This window comes from Melospiza melodia, chromosome 8 (genome assembly GCF_035770615.1).
Source record: "Melospiza melodia melodia isolate bMelMel2 chromosome 8, bMelMel2.pri, whole genome shotgun sequence".
NCBI lineage: Eukaryota > Metazoa > Chordata > Aves > Passeriformes > Passerellidae > Melospiza > Melospiza melodia.
The window spans coordinates 28,199,336-28,211,222 of NC_086201.1; the positions used below are offsets into that span (position 1 = coordinate 28,199,336).

An 11,887-nucleotide genomic window follows, 5' to 3' on the forward strand; every position below is an offset into this window, starting at 1 on the left:
TCAAGGGCAGCCATAATTATAGCTGTTCTGCTTGGTTGGAAGAATGCAGAGGAACTACAAGGGAGGTCAGGCTTCAGTTAAACATAATACTCTTTTGTTTGCAGCAAATGCAGTTTAGCAAACAAAACTTTAATCAGTGGGACCAGAAACATGGTTCAACATTTACCTTTCCTGTGTTCTGATATATAAAGTTATTCCAGCTTCCTTCACATATGTGTCACGTTCTTCCGAAGTGCTACAAAATCATCCTAGTGGCAAATGTCTTATGTGCCTTTTTCAGGGCTGATGATACAGTAGCAGAAATACAAGTTGCAGAATTAGGTAAGTTATAATTTTTGTCTGTTAAGTAACAGAATGACCCAACACACAACAAGGATATAACCAGCAGCTCTATTTTTAATTTCCTGTTAGAGTGTTTCTGAAGATAGGTCACTGAAAGCTGGACCCTTTTGTTGTGTCTCTTTTGCCTAGGGTCAGTCATGAAGTGTTTAATGTGGTTTTTGTTTTCTTTTCAGCTGAAATAAAGATCTGTTTTAAATACTACCATGGTGTTAGTGGAGCCCTCAGAGCTACTACTCCATGTATCACTGTGAAAAACCCTGCTGTGATGGTGAGTTTTAGCCTTTTTTTCATTGTATTTGTGGATGATTTATTGACAGGTTTTATAAAATGATAGTAGTAATGACAGTATTAACTGCCAGACCAACCCATCAATATCTCCTACTTTTACTATTGACAGCAATTATAAACAACAAAAAAAAAAGTGCTGTCTTACAAAACTATGAAAACTGGAAAGTGATTTTCATGGTTTTGTATTGCTCATAATAAAATAACAGTAAAAAGTCAAGGATTAACTGAAGTTTTTTATGCTAAGAATTTGACTTTGCTTGCATTCAGTTTTTTGCTACTTATAGTTTTCTGTAATTTAACACCATAATAGGAATTTTTCACATGATTATATAACTGAAACCATGTCCAGAGTCTCCATTTCTTCCTATTTCTTAAATATTTCCTAATATTCAGTATGAAACTGTTGCAGAAATGGCAATTCTTAGTATGAATTAAACTGGAAAAAACTCTGCTCTTGCAAAACTTACTGAATTCTTTCAGTGTTCATATACCATTGAAATTTAGTAATTCCCTGATTACCAAGAAGTATTGTCTTACTGCATTTGTGTTATGAGACTTGTTTAAGTTTTAGAAGAGTTTCTTTGGTTGTTTATGTAGCAGTGGAATAGTTGTTAAGCAGTAGCAGAAAAGGCTTCCAAACTTGTACCATGGTGCTTTTGCTGCAAGTGATTTATCTATCAGGTTAGTTCTGCAGCTAAGCTTCAGCAAGTTTCACAGTGCATTTGATTTGTTGTTGTTAGCTGCCAAATATTTAAGATCACAACTGTCAGGGTGGTGTCCTGACAACTGCAGTGTTGAGGATACAGTAAAGCAGAAATTACTCAGACTGCATAGCATTTATTCTGAACTTGTGCTTTTGCAGTGTTGTGTATTAGATACACAACATGCTATGGTTATCTGACCCTAAATGTGCTGTACTAGACTTTGTATCTCAATATACCAAATGTGTGTGGGTTTTCTCTTAGCATTACAAACCTAGGTGGTAGCATCATTTAATTGTCAGATCTCACCATGAGTAACAGTTTCACAGATGCATACAGACTCGATACTTTACAGGAGAAAATGTGTCATAATTAATGAGCCTGCCAGCTACTGTCTTTAATCAATTTATAAACTAAAGACAAGTAGTCTGATTTTGAGCAAGAGGAAAAAATGCATCTTAGAATAACCCTTATAATGGGCTGAGTGCTGCACTAGATCATTACTGAGAAGCAGTGTGATTATACAGAGTGGAGAAACCACCTAACTTTTGTATTTTCTTGACCTTATCGTGTAATCCACCAGTAGTTTTGGGATTCATTGAACAAAAGGACATCTGAACATCTATCATCTAACTGTGCATTTAATGACTTGGTAGTTACCTGGAGGGCTGTCTTTGAGAGTTATGGTAATTATTGAAGGATTATACCAGCTTTTGCTGTTTAAACTTCTTTCCTTTGAAAGGTAATGCAGGGTCCTGGGTATTGTACAGAATTCACACACCTGCTAGAAGGGGTAATTTTATAGAAACATTTTTGTTTGCATTAACAGTGCAGACTTCCAGAAATAGAGAGCTGTTAGATATACTGATCAGAATGTTGTATGACAGTTCAGATGATACTTCCTAAAAATGTCATACTGGGTTAGTTATGTGTAAGGTCCTGGGTATTGTACAGAATTCACACACCTGCTAGAAGGGGTAATTTTATAGAAACATTTTTGTTTGCATTAACAGTGCAGACTTCCAGAAATAGAGAGCTGTTACTTTTCCTGATGAGAATGTTGTATGACAGTTCAGATTATACTAACTAAAAATGTCATACTGGGTTAGTTATGTGTAAGTAAACCTGTTGTTAAACATTAAAACTTCACTGCATTTCCATGGTTTTGGTGTTGATCTTAAGCACTGTGCAATAGAGACCACTGGGTTCTCTTGGTACTGGTTCTGTCTTTTCTTAGAGAAATGCTGTGTGAGGAAGTGGTAAGAGTCATGGTGTGCTCACTCCCCTTTTTTATGGTGCAATAAATTTCTTGCTTCCTGGATTTTTTCATACTGATGGTGTATCACACCAGGTATTTCAGTCCATCATATTTTTGGATAAGCAGCTAACATTCTATTGTGTTACTTTGGCTCAGAGGAGATAGAAGACCTGATGGAGCATTTAGAAACACTGTTACACCAGATTACATGAGCTTTGTGCTGCAAAACTCTGTGTGTGTGATGGGATGAATTTTTTCACTTGGGGCAGAAGAATTGAAACTTCTTTTTAGATCATAATGGAACGAGGAAGAGGTTGTATAGAAAAGTCATGGAAGTGCTAGGTAACACTGTCAGCGTTCATGTTACTGTAGCTGAATTGTTGGCAAATTCTATTTTCTATAACGTGAAGTTAGCATTAAAAATTATATTATTTGAATGGAGTCCAACTTGTAGCAGAAAAACAGGTATAGAATGGGGAAGGCCTTTTTGTTGATGACTGACATTTTTAATAGGGAAAACAGTGTATGCTGAAATAAGCCTAAAAGAGGAAACTGGAATACACAGCATTCCTGTGGCATTGCTATCACAGTGAGATCACTCTCACTGCTTCCATGGTATCTGTCTGTAGACAAAGGGACACTGATCCATCCACTGATAATTAATGGAATTAACCCATTGCTTTTGATGCCTTCATAATTTTGCTACCACCTGTCACTATTTAGGCATCCGTATAAAATCACTGGCATAATAATGTCATGCTGGGTGGAAAAGGGATAGTTCTGAGCACTCTGGTGAGACTTGTCTTGCCCTGAGAGGTGGGAAGTGCCCATGAAGGCAGCAGTGAGGGAAGGGAATGGACTGGCTGGCGAGTGGCAGTGCTTGCTGGCACAGTGTGTCCCCTGACAAGACTGCTGAGGCCCACGGGGATGCCACGCCCCAACATCATGGCTGGAGAAATCCACATGTTTGCTAATTCCAATGAAATCCCAATGTGCTTGCTGATCATCGTGGGAAGTATTTGAAATGATACTATTAAGTAGCTTAAAGCAGTATAAAAAGGAATGACTATGTGTTTGTTGAATGCAAAGCAGCTTCCCTGTGGCTGCTGCAGCTCCAGAGTCATTTATCCATCTGGTGACTTCAAACCGCTGCTCAGCTGCTCAGGGCTGCCTCCCATTCTTCATCTACACTCACAGGTGTGCCCATTTTTATTCAGCTGATTTGCATCTTTCAATAGATCAGACCCTGTTCTATCACTGGCATTAATCCTCAGCACTGTGTTTGGCTCAGGCTTTTTCTGTGTCACCTCTCCTGACTGGGAGTGGGTGCAGTGCCTGCCCAAGGAGCCATTTGTCTTCAGAGATCTCTCTCCATTGATGTCTCTGTGATAGATTATTCAGCTGGATGCACATCTCCTCTGTCTTGAAAGACAAATCCTTCTGCTAGTTGAAAGAGACAGACATTAATACAGGAGAAACTTTTATTCTGAAGTGGTGCTTTACCTAATGAGGGATTTCAGTAGAAACCAAACCTCAAAAATCTGTGCAGCATAAGCTTTTAGACCACATTTATATTTAGATGTCTGATGCGCTTTTCTGTTTAAAAGGAGCTTTTGTTAATAGAGCTGAAAGCTTTTTTAGTCTCTCTTTGATCTTTGCCTTTTTTTTTTTTTGTTTTGTTGCACACTAAATTATCTATTTGTGGAAAGTGACAAAAGTTACATGTGCTGTCACTGGACAGCTCAGTGCTTTGATGTGTATTACAAATCCATGCTGTTGTTTGTTATTTTACAAAAGGGAAAGCTGTAAAAGATAAAGGTTTTCTCTGATTAATATTGTCTGCATGTGTGTTAGGCTGTACATGTTCTGTTTGGAAGATTTGGGCTACTGATATATTAGCACTGTGTGACATAAATAACAGATATTTTGCTGTAAACTAATGCTGTGGCTGAGGCTGTCTGTGGTGATAAGGCAGCTCCTTCCCTAGCATAGTACCTTAAAATTGTGTTGTCATCCTCAGGCATGTACAAAGCAGATGAAAACTTCTGTGGTATATTTCTTTTTTTCCCTCCTCTTCAGATGGGAGTAGAAGGCACAGATGAAGGTGCTTCTGGAGCTCAGCACTCTAGGAAGTTGGTCAGCTTTACCCTATCAGGTAAAAACCAATGCTTCTATCTTTTACAAATTATTGTTTAAAAAGATGTAAGTTTCTGTTCTAAATAACATCAAAGATGGAATGTTTTTCTTCATTAGCCTCTGTAGGAGCACACTCTAGTGGCTTGAAAGATGTCATTTCTTTAGAACTTCTGTTTGTTGAAAACCAGCCAGAATCATGGATCTCCAGGAGTGAAAGAAATGGATTTGATATATCCCAGCATGAAAAATTTAGGGAAATTTCCAGTTTGCACAAGGGACAGCTCCTCTCTGATTGAAGAGTGGAAAGCATAACTTGTAACTAAAATGCAGTCTGGCTCCATCACTTTGAAAAAAGCAATAGCTGAATGGTGATTTAGAAAGGGAAAAAATTCACTTGTAACAGAGCTAAGCTGTCACTACAGTGAAATAGCTGTAGGGGTGCAGTCTACCAGCTTCACTTGTTTTGAATAGCACTTTATTCCAGGGAAATCCTGTGTGAGACAGAAGCATATTCAGCTTGAGCAAAGGCAGATGAAATTCACTTCTGAATATTGCAGAGCTGATAATAAAATGTGCAGAGATTGTAAAGGTAGAGCAGAAAAAATGCACTGCTTTTTGAAGTGGCCTTTCAGTAGTGACTTGAGATAGAGCTGATAGGTTCTACAGACTCACATAGTGGACTATACAAGTAATTGCTTTGTGAGTTCTGAAAAACCTGTTTTGTTTAATAGACAGTTGTGATTCTGCCTGAGGAGTCCCATGAAATAATTTTGACTGATAGACTTGTGACATGTGTCCTGTAATGTTTTTGAGTTGTTCATTTACACATGACTCTATTTGGGTAGGATTCTTTTTTATTTTTTTTTACCAAATGCACAGGCATGGCATTTAATTTTAGAGCAGTGAATTCTGCTGGATGTCTAAACTGTATGTGCCAGTTGCATTGCTGCACGCAGCATACTGCTGTACTTAATGGAAAAAGAAAAATCTTGTGCTTCAGCAAACCTACAGAGAAACAGAGAAATATTTTACAGTTAAGTTTAAAATAGAATATTATATTAAAAAGTACCTCTTTATTTTTCTTGTTGCTGAAGCTTGCACTGTCATTGAAGTCCTTAGTCATGACAATATGCTCCTGAGGAAATTATTATTTATTGTTGTAAGTTGTGAGGGCAGCAGTACTGAGGCTTCCCTAGGAAAAAAAGAAGCCTTTTCAGAAGACTTTGCCTCCTTTTATGTGCGGTGGATTATCTGCTCTGTTGGGAGAAAATTGCATCATAGTCCAGAGCAGACTTGGAAAGTTACATTTATCAAAGACTGAACTTTTGGAAAGTGTCTTTTCACTGCATTACCCCCCATACAGTTTTTTATCTTCTCTCCTCACCCAGAAACAAAACAAGGGCTATGTGATTAATTTTGGGCTGTTTCTGTTGGGGTTTCTTTTTTTTCTTTGAGTGGAAATACCTTACTGAGAAAAATATTTGTAGGTGAGCTACAAGTTTATGCTTTTTATTTTACAAATAAGTGGAGGCTTAAATGTAAATGAGGATGTTGATACCTTTCTTCCTTATATTCTTTTGGGAAAACACTTGATTTCCTGCTGTACACTGGATCCAGTTAATGTGTGAGTACTTTTAAGTTGCTTTATTTAGTAATCTATGGTGAATTGATTTCCTGGGTAATATTTTAGGAATACACTACTTTGTGAACTAGCTTGAATTTACTCAGTTCCTTTTTCCTTCCTTCTTGTTTTGCTTTTTAGATATTAGAGCAGCTGGACTTAAAAAAGGCATGTTCTTCAACCCTGATCCTTATCTAAAGATGTCCATTCAGCCAGGCAAGAAAAGTACATTTCCTACGTTTGCTCACCATGGCCAGGAAAGAAGGTCGACTATCATCAGTAACACAACTAATCCTGTTTGGCACAGAGAGGTAATGTATCCCTTCTGGGAGCTGGCTGCCAGCTGATGCAGTGTAGCAGCCTTGCATTTTCTCCTCGTGCATTAGGCCTTACGCTCTGAAAGCCGTGAGCTTATTTTGTAGCTAGTTATTTAACGTGACACAGAAATTTTAGTATTTTTAGGAACCCTGTTGGTGGATAGAAGCAGTTATGGTCTGCATATTAAAGCTGGGTATTTTCATTCCCTTCTCTGCTAAAAAAAAGCTGAACTCACTTAGCCACCCCGTAGATTTCTTCAAACTGCAAAAATAAATTAGTTAAAGTTGGATTATATGTTGTGAGAAGACTCTTTAAGAGATGTTACACTACATGAGCATTCATGCTTAGTGATTGCACAACTGTTCATTTGGAAATGGTGTTTTCGTGCTGCGTAGCAAGTGATGAATATTCCATTTTGTCAGGCTGAGGGATGCTCTTTGATGTAGCTCCTGCAAGCTACACCTTGTCGGAAGAAAAACCCAGGAAGGTGTTAGAGCACCACTCAGCAAGGGGCGAAACTGGTAGTCTGCAAGTTTGCCAAACGTGCTTGTATTGTGTAAACTGTGCAGATCCCATGGAAGGAGATCAGTCCACAACTGTCGTTGAGTGCAGGAGAGCCATGTCTGTGCTTTTGAAGATAAGTGTTTATGTGGCAAAGTGAAACTGCTGACACACATCCATAGCCCTTTCAGGACTGCCAAGCCTGTACTGTGGTGAATGTTAGTGTATTCTTTGGGAAGATGAAAATTGAGTAGGCTTTGGGAAATGTTTCCACAAATCATAAAGCAAACAAGCAGTAAAGCAGAACTGAGCAGGGCCAGCATTAGCACTGCCCTAGGGTGCTTGGTTGTGGGAAAGACGGTAGATGTGAATAGTCCTAAAATCTTTTGAAAAAACAAAGTTCAGGTCTCTACACTGATTCTTCTGTCCAGCTATCCAGTAGCTAGAAAGAAAATTTACTCTTTTTATCCCCCCCCTTTTTATTCCTCCTCCAGTTCTCCTTGGCTTTGAAGCTTATTAGAAAAGAGATAATGTTCACTGGTGCACACATTGTATTAGCTTGCTTTAGCTGCTGGATCTTCCTTTTAGCAATACTCTGACAACAGCAGTTATGATCCCATTACATATTCTGTCCTAGTGGTGCAGGATTGATCCTGTTTTACACCTAATACTTTCTGCAAAGTAATTTGCAATATTGTAGCAAAGTGAGAGTGACACATTTCAAGTTCTGGTTATCAGAGGAACGCAGTTGTGACAGTTGCTCAGCATGAGGAAGGTATTTTATTCCTGACCCAGTTTAATTGGTTTTTTTGAAGATGTTTATCTGATGCCTACAGCTGAACTGAGGAGCTATTTCTCCTATTGCTCATTGTTCAATATATCTTTGGCTACCTAACCACATGTGAATTAGGCATTGTGCACAGGTGGTTTGCTCAGAGGTCATGAAGGTGGCAGATAGTAAAAGAGTAACCAGATGACCTTGTTTTTTCTGAGTAGGTTATGCCATGCTTTACTTGCTTATTTTGAATATTTTAAAATCTAGATGACAAATACATATTTTGGGTTTCTAAGCCTGTTTTCCTAAGGGAATTTATCATCGCGCTGTATGTATGTGTGTGTGTCTGCCAACATGCTTGCTTAACATTGGCCCTGTACCACATTTGAATCTTTTGGCCATTGTTGGGCAGACTTGACAGAGCAGTACAGATGTAAGAGATGAAGTGCTCACAAAATGCATGAAAATGAAAGCTGAAAAGAGTAACTCTGTTAATGTTCCCTGCAGGGAAAGGTGGAAAAATGATTTTACCAGACATTAAGAAATCTTCTGTAAAGTAGCATCATATTGTTTAAAGGCCTCAAGTGCAGGAAGAGATTCTCTTGGAGTTTGCTGGGAAGATTTGTCAGTGTTGGGGCAAAACTCCATAGAAAATTCTCCTTCTGTACTAATGCTGCTCCTGAATGTACTGTACACACATTGCCCTCCTGACTTCCTGTCATGCATACAAAACATGAGTGCCAAGCATGGTTTTGGGAGGGAGATTCTTCTGAGCACAGCCTGGAGTGAGACACTTCTTTCCTTCCTCCTGCATGGACCTGACAGAGTACAGCCAGGATTCCTTCTCTTCTTGCTTTCCCCTATGCAAATAGAAGCAAGCAGTAGGATACAGGGCGTTCTACTTTCTGACATACACCCTGAAAGTGCTTTTATCCAGTGCAGTTTCTTACTGAGCAATTCTTTTCAAGAAACTGTGAAAGGGGATGAGGAGCAGTAAAAAGCTAGTTACATATGCAAAAATTCTGTAATAAATGATGTTGACATTATTTTGCCATGTGGAAACTGCTGTCATCAGTCATTACTTTTGGAGTTTGCTGCACATTAGTAGTAATTAAGTACATTCTTTCTGAATAAAGGTGTATTGATATGGTGTCAAATATGTTCTTTCCTTCCAGAAATATTCTTTTGTTGCACTTCTAACAGATGTCCTGGAAATTGAGGTTAAAGACAAATTTGCCAAGAGTCGTCCAATCATCAAGCGCTTCCTTGGGAAGTTAACCATACCCGTTCAGAGACTTTTGGAGAGACATGCAATTGGGTAAATGAATACATTCTTAATGCTAGCTTGTGTTCAGCAGGAGGACTCAGCATCTAGGATGCTGAGAGCAAAGAGCAGCCTTTTTGTCTTACTCACAGCAAATTTTTACTACATCTATACTAAGAAATATATTGTAATTTTTAATAGCTTTATTGCCTGACTGGAAAATGGCAACGTTTCTAGCTCTGTCCTGAATACCCATGTTTCTGTTGATGTGTGTCTTTTTCTTTCAGCCTTATTTCTTTACATAAAAAATGCTAGTCACAAGAAACCTTACCCTCTGGCTAGCTAGTCAAAAAGCAAGGCATTTTCATAGTACTACATGGTTGTGTGCAAATCTTTTAGAACAAGCAGGTATAATTGACTGACTTCTTGTACAGCTGGTGTCTTTTTAATTGTCAGCTCACTAATCAGAGATGTAATATCCCTTCAGTGAATTGGCCAGAATTGCAAGGCTGGGAGTCCTTATTTTCAGAGTGCTTCTAGCACTACACAATTAAAATTGCCTGTTGTTATGAATAGCTTGGTGATGGGACTCAAAATTCACCTCGTGTGCATGCCTTTTTTAAAGGCCCTGCCTCAAAGTTTGCTAAAGTTAGTGTCTCAATTGACTTTAAAAAGCCACAGGATTAGGCCCATGAGGAATCATGGTGAAATTAAATGCATATTTTCTGCTTTAAAGCTTAAGGGCATGGCAGTGTCATCACACTTATACAAACTGGCATCCTTTTCCACAGATATTCCCCTCAAAGTAACAGGTTGCATAAGGGGAGAAAATCAAATTCAATTTGAAAACAGTTTTCAACTTTACATTTTCAAAGTGGTGTCTACGCTGGTAAGTAAAGGAAGAATAAAATTGTAAGAGTAGCTTAAAATTTTGATGATACCTTCTGACATAGAACTTTTAAAAGCCTGTCCATTTGTTTTGTAGTGGTATCCAAGAACAGTGATATATACACAATATAACTTTTCTAGGAAGTGCCTCACATCGAATTTCAACATATTGGTTGAACAAGCAGCTTTTTCTAATAAATTTGCACACTCCTATAAACTCAAAAATAACTCCATGATCTAGGCTGGTTTTAAAACCTAGTGCAGGGTGTGTATTTCCTTGCTAAACACCAAAATGTTTTTGTGCTCTGGGATTCCTGGTGCTGTGATTTGTGGAAATTACCAATTTTCTGTGTTCATCAGTTCTCACCTCTGTTTCTTCAAACCATTAATTTGGAAGACATTTCCTGTTTTCTTCTCTGAATTTCAGTTCTGTATAGTTCATATATCAAGTCATTTTGGGAAAGGACAGGCAGTATAAGAAATCTGTATTAAGCATATGGGTATTCGGTTGGTTTGCCATACTGCTATTAGAACTGACATTAAATCTTTGCCTCTTCTTCTGTCGTATACCTGTCCATTTTCAGTTTTTGTGTAAAGATTGACCAAAGGTTTTGAAAAGTAAAGTAGTGGTCAATGTAGATGTGAAGTAAAAATGTACCAAATACACAATTATAACTGCTAGTGCTCTTGCATTTTTTTTTTTTTTTGGTCAAGCAAGTATAACACCATCATTTTGGTAATGTCAGGGATGATACCTAAGGAATGAAAAGATGAAATCCAGAACCATCCTCTTTTAATAAATTCTACCCCAGTTTTAGCTGTAGTCAGAGCTCACAAATTTGTGTAATGAAATGGCCTGTGGCTTTAATTTCCTGGACAACATGATAAATGAGCGTGAGAATCATCTAGAATTGATTCAGCTGAATACAGAAAAGGCATTATTCATGACCTGGCTTCCTCTATTCTCGAATGGCATGGAGTAATATAAAACTTATGTAAAAACTGGAAACCTCAGACATTTGATGGTGATTTGTACTTGGAGTACAGAGTGAGGAGTCTGTGGCAGGTCCTGGAGACACTACTCCAGAGATTTGGTATCCTGTGGGCTACTGAGCAGTATGGAGGGGGGAGGCTGCTTGTCCACTCAGGGCTATTTTTTTTCCCCTAAAAGTTTATGCAAACTGCTGCAGCTTATTTCAGTAATAACTTGTTTTATTTTGCAGTAGGAGTGCTCTCAGTAAAAGAGAGGTGTTTATACCAGTATCAAGTTATTTGCATAGATAACAATAATTTCCTGTGGAGGTCTTTAGTAGCTCCCTCTTCTTCCTTCAGCTGTCCCAGCTGTGCTGAGGGGAGCTGTGGCTGTGAATTCTGGCTGTGCCTAAATAAAAATGTACAGCCTGGGATCTGATCCAAAGTGTCAAGCTGATATAAATGTCTAACCTAGTCTGAGCGCCACTGAATTCAGTAACTCTTAAAAACGTATTTAAAGATAAATTCAAGCATTAATTGTTTTACTAAATCAGAACATAGAAGTGCTTTGTTTAATGTGAAAAATTATGAAGTAATTATTTGTGACTTTTGTACATAGTAAAAACCACAAGGGGGCAGAAAGGTTTTGTTAATTATACACTGTGTTTGGGATAGGAGGAGGTTAGCCTAGAGAGGGACCTTTGCAATTTGATTTCTTTAGGACTTAAGATATTTAGGGATCTATAAGAATTGGTGGGGCACAATTTGTATTTGGAATTGATCAAACATAGTTTTTTAGGCTGCTTTATCCGTTAACAAAATG

The 11,887-nt window shown here is 38.2% G+C and overlaps 1 protein-coding gene across 2 annotated transcripts in view; it reads left to right on the forward strand.

Annotated features, from left to right (window-relative positions):
• Positions 1-11,887, forward strand: part of HECW2 (HECT, C2 and WW domain containing E3 ubiquitin protein ligase 2) — a 143,761-nt gene that overhangs the window by 82,979 nt on the left and 48,895 nt on the right. For both annotated transcript variants that reach the window (XM_063162472.1, XM_063162473.1), the window contains 4 exons: positions 516-610; positions 4,669-4,744; positions 6,488-6,657; positions 9,116-9,258. In XM_063162472.1, the coding sequence (XP_063018542.1) occupies positions 516-610; positions 4,669-4,744; positions 6,488-6,657; positions 9,116-9,258 (484 nt within the window). The remainder of the gene's footprint in view (positions 1-515; positions 611-4,668; positions 4,745-6,487; positions 6,658-9,115; positions 9,259-11,887) is intronic.